At 45.3% G+C, this 25099-nt stretch overlaps 1 protein-coding gene across 2 annotated transcripts in view; it reads right to left on the minus strand.

Annotated features, from left to right (window-relative positions):
• The window catches only part of PRKCB (protein kinase C beta), a 388950-nt gene that overhangs the window by 121013 nt on the left and 242838 nt on the right, over positions 1 to 25099 (minus strand). For both annotated transcript variants that reach the window (XM_047780291.1, XM_047780292.1), the window contains exons 6-7: positions 2818 to 2974; positions 1058 to 1192 (exon numbers count right to left, since the gene is read on the minus strand). In XM_047780291.1, coding sequence (XP_047636247.1) covers positions 1058 to 1192; positions 2818 to 2974 — 292 coding nt within the window. The remainder of the gene's footprint in view (positions 1 to 1057; positions 1193 to 2817; positions 2975 to 25099) is intronic.

A 25099-nucleotide genomic window follows, 5' to 3' on the forward strand; every position in this document is an offset into this window, starting at 1 on the left:
CAAGAGGCATTTTAGTGCCCCGAAGCCTGTCAAGTCATATAATTGTGTAAAGTGGGGGGCAGATATAAAATAATAGGGACTGGTAAGGATTGTGTCAAAGAGAAAATCCATGTCCTAGAGTTTCCGCTGGGGTGCACTGGGTTGAGAATCCAACTGCAGTGGCTCAGATCACTGCAGAGGTGAAGGTTGGATCCCTGGCCTGGCATAGTGGGTTAAGGATCTGGTGTTGCTGTGACTATGGTAGAGGTCACAGCTGCAGCTTATGTTGGATCCCTAGCCCAGGAACGTCCATATGCCATGGGTATGGCCATAAATTAAAAAAAAAATCCATGTCTTGCCTCAAGGGGCTATTAACTATTCAACTGTTCTCATTTGTTGCCTTTTAGACCCAAATTTTATGGGAAATTTCCTGATTTTGAAAATATCGGCAACTAATTCTTCATTTTTCTTTAATATGAAGACTAAATAAATAAAATGTATCTGTGAGGCAGAGCCAATCCACCAGTTATTGCTTTGTGATTCTGCTTTAGTCCTTGACATTTAGGAGAAAAAGTGCAACATACTTGATCCTTTTTTTTTTTTCTTTTTAGAGCCGTACCTGCAGCATATAGAGCTTCCCAGGCTAGGGGTGGAACCGGAGCTACAGCTGCTGGCCACAGACACACCCACAGCAACGCAGGATCCAAGCCTCATCTGCGACCTACACCATAGCTCACAGCCTTGATCCCCTGTTTTGTTTTGTTTCTGTCTTTTGTCTTTTTAGGGCGCACCCACAGAACGTGGAGGCTCCCAGGCTAGAGGGTCTAATCAGAACTTTTGCCACCAACCTACGCCACAGCCACAGCAACACCAGATCCGAGCCGGGTCTGTGACCTACACCACACAGCTCCTGGCAACACAGGATCCTTAACCCGCTGAGCAAGGCCAGGGATCGAACCCACAACCTCATGGTTCTTAGTCGGATTTGTTAACCACTGTGCCATGACAGGAACTCCATTGATGCCATGTTTTGATGGACCAAGCTGGACTATAGGTTTCAAAACAAAATCTTCCTTACCAGCCATCAACACCGGCTTTCTGCAGTTCGGAAATCCCAAAAGACAAAGATCCCATGAAGTCATTCCTGCTGGTCAAATCCCAATCCCAAATCTCTACAGACAGTCTTCTGTCTTTGTCTGACTCTTTCAGCTGGCTGCAAAGAGGAAAAAAGAAGTCAGCGGTGGTTATGCTGATTTCTCAATCAGATGAAATATACAAGAGGACAAAGCCCGAAGGTAGGAATTTTTAAAGATTACAAGCTATTGCAAGAAACATATTCCGTTTCCATCCCAGGCAGGCTCCCCAGGGAGGGAGAGCTTTTCCTGTTTTACAGCCTGTGGCTTGAACAGACAGAGAACCTCGGTCAGCTCTGACACGGATAGTTCTAACTATTGCTGTTGCCTTATGTCTTAATAGAGTCCACGACGTTCAGGAAATCCTATTGACACAGTCGCCCTAAGAACTATGGAGGCGTTCCTGCTGCAGTGCAATGAGATCGGTGGCATTGCTGGAGTGCTGGGACCCACGTTCAATCCCTGACCTGGCACAGTGAGTTAGGGATCCAGTGCTGCCACGGCATCTGCTCCCTGGCCCCAGAAACTCCATGCCTCGGGGTGGCCAAAAAACAAAAAAAGAACTACGGATATCAACCATTTCGTTGCACGAGTGTCTGCACACATGCGTGTTGAGGACAAGGCTAAGGAAATCTATGGAGAAAAAGAACCTGGCTGGGGCCAGTCTGGAGGAAATTGTCCGTTCTAAGGTATGACCTTTGACAGAGGCTGCGATGGGCCCCCAGTTTTGCCCTGAGAGGGGAAAGAGGGAATGGAGTTACCACGAGGCATCACGCTTTTGGCCCGTGGCTGGGGGAGTCATACTGTCACAGAATCCAGCTCTACCCTGTATCTGTTGTGGGACATTGGGCTTTTCTTTAACCTCCTTTTTTTTTTTTGTCTTTTTAGGGCTGCATCTGCAGCACATGGAAGTTCCCCGGCTAGGGATCGAATCGGAGCTACAGCTGCCGGCCTACCCCACAGCCACAGCAACGCAGGATCTGAGCCACATCTATGGCCCACACCATAGCTCATGGCAACACCGGATCCCCGACTCACGGAGCGAGGCCAGGGATCAAACCTTCGTTCTCATGGATACTAGTGGGGTTCATGACTGCCAAGCCACCACAATAATTCCTGTTCTTTAACCTCTTTAAGCCCCACTGGTAAAATCGGGGTGAAATGACTAACCCTGCTAGATCACTAAATACAGTGGTGGGTGCATAATACATGCTCAATAAATATCGGCTGACACATCTCATACGTGTTAGCCCAGATGCATCAAGAAGTGACCTCACATTCATGGAGCACTAGCCAGGGAAGACTGCATGGCAGCTGGCAGAGAGCTCCCAGCAGGCTGCACACCTAGCATTATCCATGCACCCAGCCCTAGAGGGGTTATCCCCACACCCTACGGGTGACATCCCATGTGTGCCATGTGTGCCAAGACCCAGAGCTTCTCCCACAATTTGCCTGGGATAGTTTCCATCCCACCCACTCTCCTACACCAAAGACATTCTCAATACTACATTAAAAAAAAAAAAGTTCCAATATTTACTTGGCTTGCATGCAAAAATGCAGATGGAAGGGAAGAAGGGAAGGAAGAAAGGGGGCAATGAGGCACGGCTGGAGGAGAAAGAGAACCTGGGAGAGGACCTCCCTCCTCCCTTGGGCCCCACATCCCACCCTCCGCCACCCAGGCTGGGCTGCACGACTTTTGACTTACAATCTAAATGTCTCGTTCCACTCGGGGTTGAGGGAGCACTTGATGGTTTTGGTCTTCTGCTTGCTCTCGCTCTTGGGATCAGGAATCAGTTTCAGTTTCACGTAAGGGTCTGACAAGCCATTGGGGTCCATAGGTACAAGGTTTTTAGCATCTCTTACTGAAAAAGAGAAAAGGCAGTTTTAACATTGACGGCCCCACAGTGTTTAAGCACCAGCCAATGATGGTTGTTGAATGTGCGAAAAGGTCCTTGATATCACATTTATTGAATGGGAATTTTCCCTTGTTAACATCAATAGCGGAGAAGCATACAAAGTGAGATAAACTGATAAGACGTAGACTCTGCTCCACATTGGCTTAAAATGGATCTCTGAGAGTTCCCGTACTGGCTCAGCGGTAACGAACCCAACTAGGATCCATGAGGATGCAGGTTCAATCCCTGACCTTGCTCAGTGGGTTAAGGATCCGGGGCTATCATGAGCTGTGGTGTAGGTGGCAGACTCGGCTTGGATCTGGTGTTACTGTGGCTGTGGTTGTGGCTGGCAGCTGTAGCTCTGATGGGACCCCTAGCCTGGGAACTTCCATATGCCGCAGGTGCGGCCCTAAAAAATAAGTAAAATAAAATAAAATAAAATAAAATAAAATAAAATAAAATAAATAAAATAAATTGGTCTCTGGCTGTCATACTGCTTTTCCCATTTGGCCCCCTAGATTAACTATAAATTCTCTAAGCTTGTCTTCCAAAAAGCCTCTAAGAAAGATAGGCCTCCATCATTTAGCTAGTGCTTTCAAGGTTCATCCACACTGTAGCATCTATTAGTACTACACAGATGACTGAATAATATTCCCTTGCATGGACATATCAAATTTTGTTTATCCATTCATCACTTGATCAAAATTGGGGTTGTTCATACTTTTTGACTATTGCAAATAGCATTGCTATGAACATGTGCATACTCTGATGCAAAAGGTCACATACTGTATGACTGAATTTATATGAACTCTCCAAAACCAGTAGTTCCAGAAAGACAGATAGAAGACTAGTGGTTACCAGGAGCTGGTGGTAGGGGGAATGGGGAGTGTCAACCTAATGGTTATGGGGTTTCCTTTAGGGATGATGAAATTGCTTGGAACTAGATAGAAATAATGATTGCCCAACACCGTGAATGTGCTAAATACCACTGAACTGTACACTGTAAAATGGTTAATGGTTAATTTTACGTTGTGCAAATTTTACCTGAATTCCAAAAGAAAAACCTAAAAGGGAAAGAACTAATAAAAAAAATAAATAAATAAAAATAAAAAAATAAAAGGGAAAGAACTGCCCTCTAAAGTGCACTTGTTACTCACATAGCCCCCTTCACTGGTACTCAGACAGCCCATAGAGCGAAGGCTGGAAAAATATCAGCATCATAGCTCGGCTCCACCCTCAACCAAGAACACCCTGGGTAAAGGACCCTATAAGACCAGCTTAGAGAGGGAAAGAAAGCATAGGGTCAACAGAGTAGATGCAACTGGCCATAGGAAAAATTAAGTATTTAAGACATCAGCCTGGATTGATGGGAAGTTAAGTTTACTAGGAGTCAGTTCAAAAACCAGTAATGTAAACAGCCAAGAGAAGGAGATTAGAAAGTGAGAGTTGTTTAGATCTCAAGGATGCAGGGCCAACCATCCCCCTTTATAATAGGAAAATCTGAAGTAATCAATATATTACTTTAGATCAAACCAAACTGTCTCTTAGAAGGCTCATCAACAATGACTCCTACCAGGAATGCAAAGATGGTTCGTTCTTAGAAATCTTTTATTAAAATATTCATCATATTTATAGGTCAAAAGAGAAAACCATAGGATCATTGCATTTAGTTAGAAATAACAAGAAATGTTCTTCACAGGATAAAGGCTATTTGAAATAATAGCACCACAGTTAGTGATAAATGCAATCCCGTTAAAGTCAGGAATAAGACAAAGATACCCATGACCACAGCCACCACCCAACATTTTTTTCTAAGTGTTTCATAAATGCAATAAGATAACAGAGACAGAGAAGTAGAGGATAAAGCATCTGCCTCCTCCCTGCAACCTTTGCTTCCACTCCATCACAGTCACCTCCTCCCTGCTGCTGAGCATCCAGAAATTACACTGCTTTCTCATACTCAGTTTCATGTACGCCATGCTCTTATGCCACTTCCCATTTTCCTAGCTCATTAACTCTGGTATCTAGCACCGCTACACGTCTGCTATCATCAGTCTATTGAGCCAATGCATTGTCTTTTTCTCCTCATTCCCGCCTGCCTTTCTTCCGTTCACCCTCAGTTTAAAGTTGGAGGTGCCTTATAATCACTTCCTGAAAACACTCTGAACTCCCTTGCTCCTATTTCTTTCCATTTTATCTGACCAAACACAACCCAAGTTACATGCAAATATCTTCCCTTTATTTTCCTACATCCAAGCAGCTCATCTCTGCTTGGGATGGGGGGTGGGGATCTGACTTGCCTAAGATCATATCGTAAGTAAGGGATTGGGACTAAATGAATTGAGAGGAAGAAAGGGCTGGGTGGACTGTGGCAGGAGTGACAGGGGAACCCAGGAGGCAAGCTGTAACTTATTCTGCACGGACACTGCTCTGCATTCTAGTGAATGGCCCTTTCTTCCCTCTGTCCACAGGTTGAATTCATGCTCCATCTCAGCCTGCACCAAAAACAAGAATTTCTACCTTCGATTTGGTTAAGTTCGATAAGCAGATCCCTAGTATGTGTCAGGTATTCTGTTGCATACTGGGGACAAGGGGGCCAACTTAAGAGGTTGACCCTGTCACGAAGGAATCTATAAAGCCATATTTATTTAAAGTATAATTGATTTCTAATGAGACAGTAGCCAGGTCATATAGTGTAGTGGATAAAAGGCTGTATGATACTAGGGTCTGTATCCTGCTTAGCAGTTACTTCACATTCTTGAACCTCAAATGCTTGATCAATAAAATGGAAATAGGAGTTCCCATTGTGGCTTAGTGGTTAATGAATCCAACTAGGAACCATGAGGTTGAGGGTTCCATCCCTGGTCTCGCTCAGTGGGTTAAGGCTCCGGCGTTGCCGTGAGCTGTGGTGTAGGTCACAGTTGTGGCTCTGATTCCTCGTTGCTGTGGCTCTGGCTCAGGCCATCAGCTACAGCTCCAATTCAACCCCTAGCCTGGAAACCTCCATACGCCACAGGTGCAGCCCTAGAAAAGACAAAAAGACAAAAAATATAAAAAATAAAAAGGAGATAATACATACCTCACTGGGTTCTTATAAAAGTTTAATTGGATAAAGAATATACATGTTTAGCACAGATCCTGGCACTTGGGAATAGTCAATAAATGCCAGCTATATTATTACTATTTCATTGTTGTAATTATTCATATTCAGTGCCCTCTTTTACACATTTCTCTCTTTATTATGAAGACTTAACCATTTCTAAATGGGCTGATAAGAAATAAAACCACCTGTGGTTTTTCTTCTTGAGAATAATGCATCGTGACTTTTCCATCTGCACTTTCCAGAGGAAGGCATGACTTTTCCATCCCTTATCCAAACCTTGGTGTGGATAAGGGTCCCTGGGGGACCTGAGACACATATTCCTGGGACCCACTCCCACAGATAGATTCTGACTCGGGAAGTCTGGGAGTGACACCTGTTCATTCGCTTCTCTACCAAGTTCTCAGGTGATGCCGATGCTGCTGGCCCATAGAGCACACATTAAGGAAAACTTTCCTAGATGATATGATATCTTAATATCCCCATACATTTTTCTCCATGGAATACAACCTCCTGCTGTTCCTTTCTCTCATTTATGGAGCCTTCCAAGGCAAACAGCATGTGCCAGTTTCTGGGCTGGGATCTTGGAATGACACATCCCTCACCTAGTGAGCTGCTGCAGAAAAACATGATTTGAGATGCTCTGAAGTGCCAGAAACTTGTCCATCTGTTTGACTGGCAACACATATGCAAGTGGAAAAGCTTTCTTTCTTCTAAGACCACTCTCCCCCCTCCCCTGCCTCATAAACTGACAACCACAGGACAATCACCAGAACATTCTTCTACTGTACGTTTGCAACTTCACAGCCCTTTCAGAGTGCTCTTGGCAGGACGTCTGTGTGGTGCATTCTTGAGCCAATCTCACAAGAATGGTTCAAGAGGAGTTTCCATTGTGGTGCAATGGAAATGAATCCGACTAGTATCCATGAGGATGTGGGTTCAATCTCAGGCCTCGCTCAGTGGGTTAAGGAGCTGGCATGGCTGTGAGCTGTGGTGTAGGCTGACAGCTATAGCTATGATTCCATCCCCTAGCCTGGGAACACCCCCATGCTAAAAAGCAATAATTAATTAATTAATTAATTAAAAGCTAAAAAAAAAAAAAAGAATGATTTAAGAGTCACCTTTCCTTGGTCCTCTGCTTCCCCTGAACCAAACATTCCTAATTGAGATCTGACTCCCTCTCTCCTCCAACCTTTCCAGATCCTTCTTCTACTCCTGTTCTGTTGGGTCTCTCTTCCACCCAGGGGGCCAAATATTTCCACGGAAAGGAACAAAGGAGAACTGATTCCGGGACTGCAGGCGTTCACATCTCCAAGAGCGCTGGCTACTAAAGCCCCTGCATCAGGAGCAGCTGACAGTAGCTGCAGGCTAAGATCCGAAGGCCTGTCCCTCCTGAAGCTTTTCAAATGACAGTCCTGTTTCCCAGCAGCAAGAGAGCTGCATATGTATCGAGAAAGCAAATCTCTCTAGACCACACTTGGCAAGGCTGACTTTGATTTTTCTTGATAAATGTTTCTTTACTATCTTTGTTGAAATTCAGCCAGCCCAGATGGTACAAGATGCTTCACACAAAGCAGAAATAGCAACCTTCCCTCCTGGTGGAAGTCTTCGAAGTATATAGGAAAAAAGAGTCCCAATCAAGGGGACATGGCTTGCCTCAGATGTGAGGCTGGTGGGGGGTGAGGGGAGAGATCTGCCTGTTTCCATCAAAGGACCTTCAGAGCAAATGAGGCCTCTGCATACTGGTGGAAGTTACCTAATGCACTGCTGAATCCATGAAGGATAGCACTACTGTTAACTGTTTTCCTAAGAATTGTTCTTCTTCTAGAACGTTCCTGGTCTTCCTCCCTCACCCCCCCCCCAAAATGCAACCGTCTATTAGAAAAGTCTGAATAATTGTGTAGCTTTAAGGCTATCATCTATGCATAGATATGTATGACCAGGTCGCTATGTTGTACAGCAGAAATTGACACAACCCAGTAAATCAACTAGCCTCTGATAAAAATAGTATTTAAAGAAGAATAAATAAAACATTGGAATAGACCTAAAATATATAAAGCCATTGTCTCACACTCTGTGAACCAAGAGTTCCTCTTCATGAACTCCATTTGAAGGTCCTTTCTTCAACATCCCACAGTCTCATTTGTCCTCAGCACGTGTCTCCAGAACAACTGGTCAAAGCAATACCTACTAACACTCAGTCATGTGGGAGGTTGTAGGCAATGACAAAAAAAAAAAAAAGGAAATAACCTGAGTGTCCATCCACAGGGGAAGCAGTAAATGATCTATAGCATATTCACTCTGAAATGCTACATACATGTCAATAACTTTGGGCCACTGACATGCACTCACGTGCTGAAGAAACTAGCAAGATGAAGATAGACAATTACAATATCCTACCTCTTTGTTTAAGAAAACGGTCTGAGGGGGCGTTCCCATCGTGGCTCAGTGGTTAACAAACCGAACTGGTATCCATGAGGACACGGGTTGGATCCCTGGCCTTGCTCTGTGGGTTAAGGATCCAGTGTTGCCGTGAGCTGTGGTGTAGGTCGCAGACCCAGCTTGGATCCCGCATTGCTGTGGCTGTGGTGTAGGCTGGGGGCTACAGCTCTGATTCAGCCCCTAGCCCAGGAACCTCCACATGGTGTGGGTGCAGCCCTAAAAAGACAAAAAAGAGAAAGAAAGAGAGAGAGAGAGAGAGAGAGAGAGGGAAAGAAAAAGAGAAAGAAAGAAAGAAAGAAAGAAAGAAAGAAAGAAAGAAAGAAAGAAAGAAAGAAAGAAAGAAAGAAAGAAAGAAAAGAAAAGAAAAGAAAAGAAAAGAAAAGAAAAGAAAAGAAAAGAAAGAAAAGAAAGAAAAGAAAAGAAAAGAAAAGAAAGACAGGAAAGAAGGAAAGAAGAAAGAAAGGAAAGGGAAAAAGAAAAAGGTCTGAGGACATCAGTGATTTGATTGATGAAATTTGTATCTATGCAAGAGAGTGTCCCCGTTCTTGGGAAATACACACTGAAGTATCCAGGTGCAAATGGTAACCATGCCTCCAACTTATTCTCAGATGGTTTAGAAAAACATATATACACATATACATGTAATAGAGAGAATGGTAAGCCAAATGGGGCAAAATATGAACAACTGGTAAATCAGGTAAAGAATATACAGATATTTCTTGTGCTGTTCTTGTAACTTTTCTATAATTTTCAGATTATGTCAAAACAAAAAGTTTTAACAAACGAGGCCCTCCATATCTTCAAGAGATAGGTATCATACAAATAAATTTTCTATAAGATCATCTATGAATGTAAATATATAGAAAAGACTCTGGAAGGACAGATCCCACATAGGCTTAAAGTAATGGTTACACCTGTGGAAGAAGTAAAAGAATCCGGTTTGGCTGGTGGACAAAAGAGACTTTAGCCTTAGCTGTCATATTCTGAATCTATTACAAAGAGAATGCATTCTTGTATTAACCGTGTTATTAAAACTAAATTAAGGCATTCCTGGCATGGCTCATTGGTAACTAATTCGACTGGTATTATACATGAGGTTGTAAGTTCAATCCCTGGCCTCGCTCAGTGGGTTAAGGATCCTGCGTTGCCAAGAGCTGTGGTGTAGGTCACAGACATGGATCTGACCTAGCATTGCTGTGGCATAGGCCTGCAGCTGCAGCTCCAATTCAGCCCGTGGCCCCGGAACTTCCATATGCTGCACCTGTGGCCCTAAAAAGACAGAAAAAAAAAGGCTAAATAAATAAATAAAACTTAATTAGAGAAAAGAACAATTCAGTCGTGGTGCTTCTATAGCCTCCAAGAAACCACTGCCCTGACCTTGAGATCCCATCCTGTTCTCCGAAGACTACAGAGCAACTGGATCTGCAAGAATCATGGTTTGAATCACTGAGCCTTTGGCGCACAAAGCACAGACTCAGAATGACCTCACTGATACCAGCAGAACACTCTGGGACATACCCCAGGATCCAAGAAGGAGGAGAGAGACTAAACCACTGAAAAATTTCAGAGCCATCAACCTATTTTTGCTCTCCTGCCCTGCATGTCCCCCCATCCCATTCCAGTGACATCCCAATGGATGACAGTTTCCCTGGGCCTTTCACTAACCCCAAATCTCTCCCCAACACCCACTGCCCTGCCACACCTTCTTTCTTTGGAAACTTCCTTAGCCCTCAACTCTACAATCTACTCCTAGATCTGTGACCTATTCATTTTTTACTTCTTCTAACCTCAAGGTTCTCTGAGTTATAGCTTTTGTGAGCCCAGGACCCATCAGAATCCCCTTCCAGTCATCTTAACTGGCCATCCTGGGCATCATCGGATAGACTCTGAATACCAAGCAAGGAAACCTGGGGTCTCTGGGAAGCCCGCACGCAGCATCTCAGGCATCCCAAGCACATCATGGCCAAAGGCTCTTACGACAGCTGGCTTCCTGTCACTATTGGCGATGGTACAGTTATCACACATCTAATTATCAGTGTTGAGACAGACTTCCAGCTGGGACCATCACAGTACCTGTCTGGAAAAAAAGGCTGTCAAACCACGGCAAGTGAAATGATGATGGGAACTAGATTAGCAATAGTTGGACTCTGGAGTCGTACAGACCTGGGTTCGAATCCTGCCTCTGTCACTGCTCTAATTGGGGGCCCTTAGTCAAAAGACGTCTCTGAGCTCCCACACCCGTATCTCTGAAATGACGATAAAGCCACGTACAACTCAAAGGGCTGTTGGGTAACAGGAGGATGGCTGTCCATGTCAGTTTACCCAGAATGGCCTCAGTCTCTATCTGTTGTCCTTTGACTCAAAAGAGAGTCCAGTTTGGACAATAAATTATGCAGTTACTCTAAATCGCAGAGGATAATCGTGTGGAAGGAGAGTGTAAAAAGCACACACAGAGGTTCAGCAAATGCTGATTTCCTTTCTCTCTGGAGAGAATTGAGATCAAATTATATACCTATTAAGATCAATTTCAGAGCACAGAGTATCTCTCCAATATGATTTTCATACAAATGAACCTGGAGGAAGTTGGAAGAGAAGGATGGATAATCTGAAGCCAAGTGGCATCCCTTGCTTCTTCTGTTATGGCCTCCTCTCCATCCCCATCCAATCACCTGAAGTCCCACCTGAAGTCCCACCTGAAATGGCTCTGCCTCTGAACTCCCCAACAACCTTTAACCCTTTTCTTCCCTTGCTCCCTTTCCACCAATTTTTTGGACCTCATCAAACCCTCTGATCCCTCAACATTTTCCTCTCCTCTGGTCCATCAGAGCACTGGTATGGTATCCCTTTGTTCCCAATCCTGTCAATATGAAAAGCCCTTCCATCACTTCTCACCACAGGCTCCAATAGTTTGTCTTTTCAAAAACATCCTGTCTGCCTACCTCCAACCATCAGCGGTATATAGCTTAGGAAGTGGCCCCTGGAGAAGGGAATCACACTGGGGCTACACACTCATGACCCCCAACCACAGCCTGGCCCTCCACACTGCCCGTCAACCCTACTGGGTATGCTTATAATATCAAATGCTCCCTCCTATTCCCTACAGAAGCAATTTTGAGAGCTCGTCATTTTAAGCCTTTCACCCAATTCCTACTCCATTCTCCTTCATCTGATGATCTGCAGTTCATGTTTGGGGCATGGATTTCTTGTTCTATTATGTTTTCATCAGAAAACATGGGCTGAGCCATTTCTGAGACATGTCTTTTTTTTTTTTTTTTTTTTTTTGACCACGCCTGAAGCATGTGGAAGTTGCCCAACCAAGGACTGAACCAGTGCCAAAGTAGCAACCCAAGCTGCTGCAGTGACAATGCCTGATCATGAACCCACTGCGCCATAACAGAACTCCTTCTGGGACTTTTTTTTTTTTTTTGAAGAATTTAATAAGGTTCACCTTGCAAGCCAGCACATCACCAGTTTTATACACACTGGGGAAAAATGGTGATTCTCACACCGAAGGGTTCGGGCTTCAAGATAGAGGTATTTGAGGCTTATTTTAATTATATGATTAATATCCATATCTTTTTACCTGTTTTATCTGTCCAAGACTGACATAGCATGTTTTAAAAACCCTCCTGGGATGATATTGCTATAAATTTCTTGTTTCATTTCTAGCAGATTTTGCTTTTATGTATTTTGACTCTGTGTTATTTGAAGTTCATGACTATTTTTTAGTCTTGGATCTTACCTTTCATACTTAAAAACAATTCTTTTTTAACAGTTCATTATTCGTTTCAATATAGGTGCTTTTCCATTTGCTCTGATCTTTTCTCCAGGAACATCTGATTCCATTTACTTGTGGATCAATGCTGTCTGTCTTCCACATCTATCATTGTTTTCATCATGTAGTCATTTCTCTGTCCCTTTCCCCTGCCATCTGGGGATCAATCCTTAAGCTTGTTTCTACATTACTGATTATATTTTCTGCAGTAGGCCTTCTTCAATTTGCTGTGTCTATGCATTTTAATTGACTTCATTGCTTTAAGTTACTTTTTAGTATCATAACATCTTTCCTGCTTATGCCTTCCTCTTAGCCATTTCCTCTTTCATCTCCATCTACTGCTTATCCCTCTGCCCTCCCTCCTTCTCAATCTTACTCTTTCTCCCTCCCACCTTCCTTTCCCCTTCCTGCCTTTTGTCTCTTCATTTTCTGCCTATGACATTTATTTTTTATCTGTCCAAGACTGACGTAGTATGTTTTAAAAACCCTCCTGGGATGGTATTGCTATAAATGTTTTTAATTAACATGTGGGAATACTGACTTCATTTTGGTGTACAGTTTTGTGAAAATTATTTTTTTGTCTTTTTAGGGCCTCACCCATGGCACACGGAAGTTCCCAGGATAGGGATCGAATCGGAGCTGCAGCTGCTAGCCTACACCATAGCCACGGCCGATGTGGGATCCAAGCCATGTTTTTGACCTACACCACAGCTCACAGCAACGCTGGATCCTTAACCCACTGAGCAAGGCCAGGGATGTTACCATGGATGTTAATCAGGTTTATTACCACTGAGCCACGACGGGAACTCCCAGTTTTTTTAACACAAGTATAGATGTATGTAGCCACCATCTTACTGAGATACAGAACTTGCTCTATCACTCCAGAAAAATCCCATGTACTGCCTCTTTTTTTTTTTTTTTGTCTTTTTACCTTTTCTAGGCCCACTCCCACGGCATATGGAGGTTCCCAGGCTAGGGGTCTAATCGGAGCTGTAGCCACTGGCCTACGCCAGAGCCACAGCAACGCAGGATCCAGGCCGCGTCTGCAACCTACACCACAGCTCACGGCAACGCCGGATCCCCAACCCACTGGGCAAGGCCAGGGGTTGAACCCACGACCTCATGGTTCCTAGTCGGATTCGTCAACCACTGCGCCACGACGCGAACTCCACGTGCTGCCTCTTTGTAGTTACCAACTCAACCCACGCTCAGCTTCTGGGAATCAGTGATCTATTTCTCACTCTCTATCTTTTCAAGAATGATATATCAATGGAATCATATAGTATTAAACCTTCGGAGACTGGCTTCATCCAAGTTGTACATATGAAAAGTTAATTCCTTTTTATGGATGAGTACTAGTCTACTGGATGGATGAAGCACATTTTATCCATTCACCTGTTCAAGGCATTTGAGTGGTCTCTAATTTTTGGTGATTATAAGTAGAACTGCTATAAATATCTGTTTTTGTGTGAACAAAAAGTTTCATTTCTCTAGGGTAAATTCCTAGGAGTTGGGTCATTATGTCATGGGGTAGTGTGTGTGTTATGCCAAAAGGTTTTCCAGAGTGTACCATTTTGCATTCCCAGCAGCAATGAATAATAATAGCTCCTCTCGCTCTGTATCCTTGCCAGCATCCTGTATTAACAGCTATTTGCTATTGCTACTATTTTAGCTATTCGACTAGGTGTATAGTGGTATTTCATTGTGCCTTTAATTTGCATCTCCCAAATTTCTAAAGATATTGAATATCTTCTCGTGAATGAATTTGCCCTCCTTTTATTATCTTTGGTGATATGCTTGTTCAGGTTTTTGGCCCATCTTTTCAGTGGAGTTGTTTGTTTTCATACTTATGAGTCCGAGAGTTCTTCACTCTGGATTTAAGTCCTTTTTCAGATATGCGATTTGCAAATATTTTCTTCCAGTTCATAGCTTCTCTTTTCATTTTATAACAGCATCTTTTGCAGAGCAAAAATTTAAGTCCCTTTCTTTCTTTTATGAGTCATATTTTTAGTGTCGTGTCTGAGAAGTCTTTAACTCCAGGTCAAAAATATTCTCCTAAGTTTTCTAGTTTTATCCCTTTATATTTTACATTCAGATCAATAATCCATTTTAACATAGGGCATGAAGAGGAAGCTGAGTTCATTTTGTTTCCAAATGGATGCCCAATCACTCCAACATCATTTGTTGAAAGACTGTCCTTTTCCATTTGTTTTTATACCTTTTTAAAAAAAAATTTTCAGCGGACCATATTTGTGTGGGAATACATCTGAACTCTCTGCTCAGTTACAGTCACTTATGTAGCTATTCCCTGCCAAAATCACACGGCTTCATTACTGAAGCTTTATATAAGTCTTTTGTTGTTGTTGCTTAATTTTTTATTATGATTGATTTACAACATTCTGTCAATTTCTGCTGTACAGCAAAGCGACCCAGGCATACAGTATATATATTCTTTTCCTCACATTGTCCTCCCTCATGTTCCATCACAAGTGATTAGATACATAGCTCCCTGTGCTATACAGCAGGATCTCACTGCCTGTCCACTCCAAATGCAATAGTTTGCATCGCCTTTTTTTGCTATTGTTGTTTTTGTTTTTTTGCTTTTTAGGGCTGCAGGTGCAGCATATGGAAGTTCCCAAACTAGGGGTCAAATTGGAGCTATAGCTGCTGGCCTACACCACAGCCACAGCCACAGCCACTCGGGATCCAAGCTGTGTCAGGGAGCTGCACTGCAGCTCACAGCAATGCTGGATCCCTGACCCACTGAGCAAGGCCAGGAATCAAACCCGAATCCTTATGGATACTAGTCATGTTTCATTACTACACCACGACAGGAAGTCCCATAGTAAGTCTTAAGATAGAGTTCTGTGATTCTGCCAATTTATTTCTTCATCTTAAAAATTGTTCTGGGGAGTTCCCGTCATGGCTCATTGGAAATGAATCTGACTAGGATCCATGAGGACTTGTGAATGGGTCAGGGGTCAAATTGGAGCTGCAGCTGGAGGCCTATGCCACAGCCACAGCAACCCTGGAGCCGAGCCAAATCTGCAACCTCTGCCACAGTTTGAGGTGGTGCAGTATTCTTAATCCAATGAGCAAGGCCAGGGATCCAATCAGCATTGTCACAGAGACTATATCAGGTCCTTAACCCACTGAGCCACAATGGGAACTCCTATTTAGGTATTCTTTGATTTTTTTGCAGTGTCTTATAATTTTTAGCTACAGATCCTAGATATGTTTTGGTAGATTTATAATAAAATATTTCATAAATTTTGAAGTTACCGTAAATGGTATTTTTAAAATTTTAGTTTCTAATTGTTAACTGTTAATATACAATTGATTTTTCTGTGTTGGCTTGTATCTGGCAAGCTGTTTCAGCTCACTGACTAGTTCTTGGAGAGTTTTAGCAGATTCTTTTGCATTTTCTACACAGACCATTATGTTCTCTGTGTATACACACCGTTTTATTTTTTTTTTCCTTTCCAGTATGTATTTCTCAATCTGTTTTTCCAGTCTTTTATTTCTTTGTATTGTCTTATTGCACTGACTAGATCTTCCAGTATGATGGTGAATAGAGCGAGTCTTGTTTTGGGGGCAAAGCATGCAGTCTTTGTTGCTAAGTGCACTATAGATTTTTTCTAGTGGTTCTTTATCACATCAAGGAAGTTGCCTTCTATTTTAGTATGCCTAGAACTTTGATCATAAATGGATATTAGATCTTGTCAAATGCTTTTTCTGCAGCAGTTTCTGTGTTCCTGTGCTTCTTCTTTCTTTCGATTATTAATATTGTGGATTTGCATTAATTGATTTTTAAAATTATTGAGCCAGGCTTGCATTACCAGGACAAAATTCCCTTGGTTGGGGTGTATTATTCTTTTTATGTATTTCTGGATTGGATTTGCCAATATTTTGTTGGAGATTTTCATCTTTCTGGTCACAGGGACATGCAGTCTTCTTGTACTGTTTTTGTCTGACTTTGGTATCGGGATAATGCTAACCTCATAAAACAAGCTAGGAAATAGTCTCACCTCTTCCATTTTCTAGAAGAATCAGACTTATTGCTTCTTTAACTATCTGGTAGAATTCCACAATGTACATTTCATGTCAAGCACTGCATGATCTGGATTCCACACGCTTCGATGTACCTTTTCACTTTCTTTTGTGGGTTCAACGTAGTTCCTAATTTTCCTTGAATTTCCTCTTTGAACCACAGATTATACAGAAGCTTGCTTTTTAATTTCCTCATTTCCCCAGGGGCTCTACTCCCACAATTTTCATTTCTACCTAAAAGCTCTTTAGTGTGCTTTAGAACAAAATATCCATGTCTACCACATACCTGGTACTGGATGTCCCGAAAGTACATTAACTCAACATGTCCAGGAATACTCATTATCTCCCTGTCCTTATCCACCATCCCTAATCTACCAGGCTACAGAACAAAGCATATCAACTCCCCCTCTTTCAATGCCCTTCCTCCTCCTCTTTTTCCTCTTCTTCTCCTCCTTCCTCTCCTTCTTCTTTTGGCTGCACCTGCAGCAAGCAGAAGTTCCTGGGCCAGGGATCAAATGTGAGCCACAACAGCCACCTGCACCACAGCGGTGACCATGCCAGATCCTTAACCCACTGAGCCACACGGGAACTCCTCCATGACATTCTTCTTTTTTTTGGTCTTTTTTTTTTTTGCCTTTTCTAAGGCCGCTCCTGCAGCATATGGAGGTTCCCAGGCTAGGGGGCGAATCGGAGCTGTAGCCACCAGCCTACGCCACAGCCACAGCAACTCGGGATCTGAGCCGCGTCTGCAACCTACACCACAGCTCACGGCAACGCCGGATCCTTAACCCACTGAGCAAGGGCAGGGATCTAACCCTCAACTAGTCAGATTCGTTAACCACTGTGCCACAACGGGAACTCCCCCTCGATGACATTCTTAATGCGTGCTTAACCAGCCCCTCAAGGGAACTCACGCTGGTCACTCTCCCTTGGTACACTCGAGGATAATGTACTATTTGTTCTACGTCTGTACCATGTCATGTAACTGAGCCCCTCTTCCTATCCATGCTGTTCCCACCTTACCAGCTATAACAGTGTCATAGGGTTAGGTGATGTTTAAGTTGTATTTGAAACCTGCACAGTGCCTGGTATTGTCCTTGGCAGGTGAGGAGTGATTGGTAAACAGCAGTCACACCTATGGTTGTGGTCTGGGCACGCGTTTTCCCCTCTGAGTTGGTTCCTCGCCTGCAGCCTTGCTCTACTCAGCCCTTTCTCCACACAAAGTGATTTCTCAAACACGCATCTGATTACATACTCTCTCGACAAAACCCTTCAGAGTTTTAGAAAATCTATTAATATTATTCCCGATAAAACTAGGTCAAAGGAGAAAAAAACATGTAATTATCTCCAAAAAGGACAAAAAGACAAGTGACAAAATTCAATAACTATTCTCTCTTTTAACCCTTAGAAAAACTGGAATAGATACATGCTTTTCTTGGTATAATAAATACAGCAAAGGCTTTCATTGTGCTTACTGGTGAAACTCCAGAAGCATTTCTAGTTCCATTAAGGCCACCACCCAATTAAAAATGCCCACCATCACCACTATAATTTAACATCCTTCTGGAAGTACCAACCAATACAATTACATAAAAGAAAAGTATTAAGGGCTTAGATGTTGGAAAAGAGGAAACAATTAGCCTGAATCATCTGAGCTGTAACTTAGAGAAATTCCTTTGTGGTTCTGGCAGGCAATTGACACTTTCTGGTGTGGAACCCTGATCAATATGTCCTTTTGTTTTGTTTGTTTGCCTTGCCAGCAGCATGCCAAAGTTCCCGGGGCCAGGGATCAAACCCACGCCACAGCTGTAACCAGAGGCACTGTGGTGACAATGCCAGCCCCTTAACTCCCTGAGCCACGAGGGCACTCTCAATTTTCCCCTTTTTAAATTTCTTAGTCATTCAGTGGGAATTTGGAAGAAGGAGAAGTGAAATATACGGTCTCAACTGAGCCTGAATTACTTTTTCTATTTTAAAAAATGGCTCTAAATTTCGGAGAAAGACTTCTCTGCTTAACGGGGAGGCCAGACTTATGCCCACTACTCTCAACAAACTGGAATCGGATACAACTTGGATGCCCCAATCCAGTCAGCTGATTTCCTAAGTCCCGAGTCTATACATTACTGCCCAAACCATGCAGCTTTTATGCTCTGTAGCTGGTTTCTTCTTGGAGCCAGAAACTTAAAAAGCTGGGCACTCCATAATCCACTAAACCCAGTTGAGTGTCATCTAGTCCTACCGAGGTTTCCCTGGTTGTTCAGGGTCCTGCAGTTCCCAGGGCTGCTCTCCACCTGCTGTGACTCTATACACCCTCCACCCCAAGAGGTCCAGAGACCACTCGCCTCCCTGGGTAGGATCTGCGTGTGTCCCCTTTTGAGGTCTCACAAGCACAGTCTCTCAACACCTGGCATCCCCAATGGTGTGGGCAATGTCGCCGGGTCCCCCTGGGGATGCAGGGAGAGTGCGTGAGAATTCATGCACTCTGGACCAGCGAAGAAGCACAAGAATAAACCCAGCCCCCACGAGCATCTGTTCCCCTCAGGCCAGCCTTGGGGGGTCTTCCCTTATGCTTAGAACAGATGGTTTGTGAGTAAGGCATGCAATAAGCCAGCTTTATTTCTTCTTTGGAGACCACCTCCTGCCTCAAGTTGAGAGAAAAACCAGGAGAGACAAGGCTTACAGCTTCTTCGCCTGCATCCTCGGGACAGGAACCTGATGGTGTGCCTGTGCCACCGCCCACCCACGCCCTCCTCCCGCCCCTGCCAACCCATGCTGTGTAAATGCAGCAGGAGCACCAGGCGGGGGGGGGGGGCGTTCACACCCTGAACTGCAGTGGCTGCTGACATGGCTTTGGGCGCTGCTTCGCAATGTGATTATTTCTAAAGATGTGACATAAATACTAACATGGGGTCCCTGGAGCTGCAGAGGCGCTACTTGGCAGCTTAATGTCGACATTCAATCAAAACTGTCCGTCGGCGGCTTTGCGAAGCCCAAGCAGCAACGGCCAGAAGCCCCACAATCTGCTCGCTAAGTGATGGGTTTAATTTCCAGAGCTCAGGACCAAAGCCTCCCAGCTCTGAGGAAGGCGGGCTTAACTCCCTTCTCTAGAGAACCAGTGCCTATTTTCGCATTGCTTCAATGGGCTCCCTGCTTTGCTAGAAGAGCCCCATCTACATGAACTGCCTCCCTGACTCACGGGATCCAAGGGCTTTTTTTTAAAACCCGACAGCCCTTCTCACGCCACGTTCCCCAGGCAATCAGAGGAAAGGGCTGTCGTTTGAAGATAAGTTTTCTGTTTCTCCTACTGTAATTTGGGGACAAGGAGGGGAGAAAACATCTGTTCAGAGAAGTCCCAACAGAGGAATGTTCCCCCTTATGGACGGTCAAACAGCCTCAATAGCATGGCAGCGCTGAAAGAGGGAGAATTGTCCTGCTGGATCCATTTATGCTAAATGGATGGATGGATGGATGGGTGGATGATTAAAGCAATGGTTCTTAACTAGCCTGTAGGAAATAAGCATTCTTCCCACTTTCTTCTGTTTTTTTCCTTTTTTTTTTTTTTTTGGGCCGTACCCAAGGCATATGGAAGTTCCCAGGCTAGGGGTCAAATCGGACCTGCAGCTACCAGCCTACACCACAGCCACAGAAATGCAGATCAGAGCTGCATCTGTGACCACAGCTCTCGGCAATGCCAGGTCCTTGACCCACTGAATGAAGCCAGGGATGGAAGCTGCATTCTCATGGATACTAGTCGCTACGCCACAATGGGCACTCCCCCCACGTTTAATTATGATTTTACCAAACTATTCATATTTTAAGGTCATTAGTGTGCCTACTGAATCCTCCCCACCTTCTCCCACTCCTCACCACTGTACTCACACACTCGGTGCACACTCACACACACTCACGCGCGCACGCACACACACACACACATACACAATTCAAAACACTTCCAAATGGCAAAGAACCAGCTAACCAGTACGGACGCCATCCTCAGCATCCGAAGAGGGTCTTGGCCCCTCAATGTGCCCATGTGTCACCTGCTGGACTATGAACGGTCCAGGGGGGCTCTCAGGATAGCAGAGCTGGGACAACGAGGAGAGTCATTTTCGGAGGGTCCCAGCTATTTGCCAGCTGGGACAGAGCACATTCTGGAAGAATGTCCTAATAGCAGGCACGGAGACCCTCCTGCACACCCGACAACCATCTACAAGGGGTGCACGGCTGGGGTGGGGAGAGGCTTATTGCTTCCGGTCTATCACAGCCCTGCTCTATGTCTCCGCCTGATACTCCAAGTTCAAGTTCAGCTCAGACCCACATGAACATTCCGGGGGACCCCGCCCATCAGAGGCCACTGTCCTCTGACTCGCAGAGAACAAGCTCTGCGATGTTTCCTTTTTTTTATTACTATTAATTTTTTTGTGTCTTTTTGCCATTTCTTGGGCCGCTCCTGCGGCATATGGAGGTTCCCAGGCTAGGGGTCTAATCGGAGCTGCAGCTGCCAGCCCATGCCAGAGCCACAGCAACACGGGATCCGAGCCGCGTCTGCAACCTACACCACAGCTCACGGCAACGCTGGATCCTGAACCCACTGAGCAAGGGCAGGGACCGAACCCGCCACCTCATGGTTCCTAGTCGGATTCGTTAACCATTGCGTCACGATGGGAACTCCAATTATTTTATTATTTTTTTAATGTATTTTTCCGCCGTACAGCATGGGGACCAAGTTACACATACATGTATATTTCTTTCTGCAGCTCAAACCACTAGTTGGAGGCACGCAGGTGGCGGAGGGCTGACACGTGGTTTTGAGTGATGGGCTTCTCCCACTTTGTACTCTATTGAATTCTGTCACTTATAACCTGAGGCTCTACCCCACCCCCACCCCAACAGTGCAGCTAGATGTGAGTCATTCATGCCTCCGGGAGAAAGCTGCCGAGCTAGGACCGAGGGACAGAGGCAGCATGTTCTCGGCTGTTCAGTTGTGAAAGCATCTGACTCTACCTCCCCATCAGCCGTCAAAGGCAGAGCTCCAGGCTAGCGGGGAGAGCACAGGAGGCAGCAAAGATCACTCCTTGCTACCTGATTAGTCCCTCCATTCTCCATACACACGGTGAGCCCTGCTTTCTACTCCTTCAGCCAAAGCTCCTCCGTGACACATCCCTTCCCTAAACAGACCCCCAGGTGAGCCGCCGCCTGCCCATCTCAGGAAGAACTGGAGTTCAAATCCTAACCACACTTGGCTGGGACATACAAATACCACTCGCACAGCTGTCGACAAGCTGCAAACAGCTCCTTGTCCCTCACACTGGCAACTGAAAAGCACTGTTCCAGAGAGAACCATCTCCAAGGGGAAAAGGAGAGTGTCTCAGATCAGGGCATCAGTATCTCCTGGGAACCTGATGGAAATGCAGATCCCCAGCCTCCCGCCTCCACCCCCACCCCCTGAGTCGGAAACTGAGGAAAGAGGGTGTTCCCGTCTTGGCTTTGTGGTAATGAATCCGACTAGTATCCATGAGGCTGCGGGTTTGATCCCTGGCCTCGCTCAGTGGGTTAAGGATCCAGCGTTGCTGTGGCTGTGGTGTAGGCTGGCAGGTGTCGCTCCGATTGGACCCCTAGCCTGGGAATGGCGGGTGTGGCCCTAAAAAGCAAAGGGGAAAAAAGAGAGAGAGAGAAAAGAAACTGAGAAAAGAAACTGAGGAAAGGCAGTATAAGCAATCCAGACTCTAACGTGCCTTCTAGGTTATTCCAACACATACTCAGGTGCGAGAACCACTGCTGTCAGCCAGCACCGCCCAACAGAACTTCCCCGGATGATGGAAACATCTGCTGTCCCATAGAGCAGCCACTAGCCCCATGTGGTTTTTGAGTGCCTCTCTTTTCATGTTCATTGATTTAAATTTAAGTAGCCCTGCGTGACTAGCGGCTGCCACGCTGTAAGCACAGCACAGACCGTTGCGTCAGCCCCCTTCACCCTTCTCCTCCCCCCAGGTCAGCCTGGGAGCTGCAGACAAATTAATCTTCTGAAAGCAGAGATCTTATCATGCCATTCCTCCTCTCAAAAAACCCTCAGTGACTCACCACTGCCTACGGACTTTACGTCCATGTTCTCTTTGTTCTTTTTTAGGAAGCCCCAAATGATTTATTCCAAAATATGATAGAAATCAAGATGAACTCCTAATACCTAGTGCAAATGAGCTCTTACTATGAGTCAAGCACTCTTCCTCTGAGGGCTGGACAGGTATTTTGGTTTTTTTTCTGTCTTTTTAGGGCCGCACCTGCGGCATATGGAGGTTCTCAGGCTACGGGTCAAATTGGAGCTACAGCTGCCAGCCTACACCACAGCCACAGCCACACGGGATCCGAACCACGTCTGTGATCTACACCACAGCTCATGGCAATGCCGGATCCTTAACCCTCTGAGCAAGGTCAGGTATCAAACCAGCATCCCTATGGATCGTAGTCGGGTTCGTTAACCGCTGACTCATGAAGGGAATCCTGTGGTCTTTTTTTTTTTTTTTTTCAATTAAAAAATTTTTTTTCCTTTTATGGCCACACCTGTGGCATGTGGAAGTTCCCAGGCTAGGGGTTGAATCGGAGCTGCAGCTGGTGACCTACACCACAGCTCACAGCAATGCCAGATCCTTAACCCACTGAGTGAGGCCAGGGATCAAACCCACATCCTCATGGACACTATGTCAGGTTCCTAACCCACTGAGCCACAACAGGAACTCCTAACAGTTTTAAAAAGAGAGAGTTCAAGAAAGCAGGTAGAGGAGTTCCCTTCGTGGCTCAGTGGTTAACGAACCCGACCAGGATCCATGAGGATGCAGGTTCGATCCCTGGCCCTGCTCAGTGGGTTAAGGATCCAGCATTGCCGAGAGCTGTGGTATGGGTGGCAGATGCGGCTTGGATCCCGTGTTGCTGTGGCTGTGGTGTAGGTCAGCAGGTATAGCTGCGATTAGACCCCTAGCCTGGGAACCTCCATATGCTGTGGGTGCAGCCCTAAAAAGACAAAGAAAGAGAGAAAGAGAGAAAGAAAGAGAGAGAGAAAGAAAGAAAGAAAGAGAAAGAAAGAAGGAAGGAAGGAAGGAAGGAAGGAAGGAAGGAAGGAAGGAAGGAAGGAAGGAAGGAAGGAAGGAAGAAAGAAAGAAAGAAAGAAAGAAAGAAAAGAAAAGGAGAGCAGATAGAGAGTTGCCAGGGCTAAGAGCAGAGGGAAACCAGGAATAAGTACTTAATGGGTATGGGGTTTTACTGTGGACCAATGGGAATGTTTTGGAAGTAGGTAGAGGTGGTGGTTGCACGACATTGTGGAGGCACTAAATGCCACTGAATGGTTCCCTCTGAAACAGTCAAGTTCATGTTACATGAATTTCATCTCGATAAATTTTAAAAAGAGAGAGAGAGAAGGAGAGAGTGGGTTGACCCGTATCCAAATTGCCATCAGCCCAAAAGAGAGCAGCAAGCTGAACTGGACGCCTTCATGATAGCAGCATCCCGGCTGAGACCCTGGAGCAGGGTCTAATGATGCTCAGGCTCCCTCCAGCATGTGCCCATTGGGATGCCTGGCTCCCTTCCCCACTACACCTTTCCAGCCTCCCCTCCCACTTCTTCCTCACCTGTATCCCAAACTCCAGGTGTTGTCCCTGACTGCCGGCTGGTCCCTGCCAGTTCCTGCCTCTGTAGGAAGAGATGGACAGGATCGAGTGTCTAGGTTTGTGGCCTCCCAAGGGATACATGCAAAGTGGCTGAGCCAGGCAAGTCGTCACTCTATCCGCTATCTTAGGACCTTTACCCCAAATCCCTCACAGCCGTGGTGAGCTGGGCTGGACCAGAGGGCTGAACTCCAGATGCTTATTAGAATCCCTGGAAGTTGGATGGGCTCCTCTTGCTGCCTGTCTCCCCATCCTGTTTGTCTTCCTGGTGACTCGGAGAGAATAGCATGTCCCAAGCAGGAGGTAAGCCCAGGCCCCTCTCCATACCAGCCATCTGGATCGGCGTCTGAAGACAGAGCCAGCCTCAGATAGAAGCCCAAGAGCCCATTACAGGTGTGTCATGGTGATGAAATTGTTTAACTCCTCCTCATCTCTCTGAGCCCCACCTGCCCTCCAACCAAGGCTCAGGAACCAATAGCATCATCCTGGTCCTTAGCCCTGGCCCACCTTCCCGCACTGGCTCTGGAATAGAGAGGAGCCTCCAACGCCCCCTAGAGGCCAGAGTGTGCACTACCTGCTACGCCAGTGGGTTCCCTCCCTTCGCGGTTGGCTCTTCCTTGCAGTTCGCTCTCTAATGCTGCCTCTTCCCTGAAGCCTTCCCTGACTTCATCTGACCCACCAACAGGATTATTCTTTTCTTATGTCTGGCCACACAGTAGGAATACGTTTGCTTGCCGCACTTGTTCTGTCATATTTAATAGACCTCTTTGAGGCAAGGGGCTGTGACCTCTGCAGCTATGAGTCTGGCCTCAGGCAGACCTGGATTTGAGTCCAAATGATTCCATTTTCTAGTTGTGTGACCTCGGAAAGGTGCTCCACCTCTGTGAGCCTCCGTTTCCACATCTGTAACATGAGCATGGTAATAGTGCAGTGGCACCAGCCGGGGAGGGTGTTGGAGTCCCAATACATGCTAAGGGGCCGAACCTATCATACCTTCACAACTACTAGCTCTTATTATTACGCTGACCCATTGCATGTCAAGGACTGGGCCATGTATAGTGTAGGTGCTC

The sequence above is a fragment of the Phacochoerus africanus genome, chromosome 5 (genome assembly GCF_016906955.1).
Source record: "Phacochoerus africanus isolate WHEZ1 chromosome 5, ROS_Pafr_v1, whole genome shotgun sequence".
NCBI classification, from domain to species: Eukaryota; Metazoa; Chordata; class Mammalia; order Artiodactyla; family Suidae; genus Phacochoerus; species Phacochoerus africanus.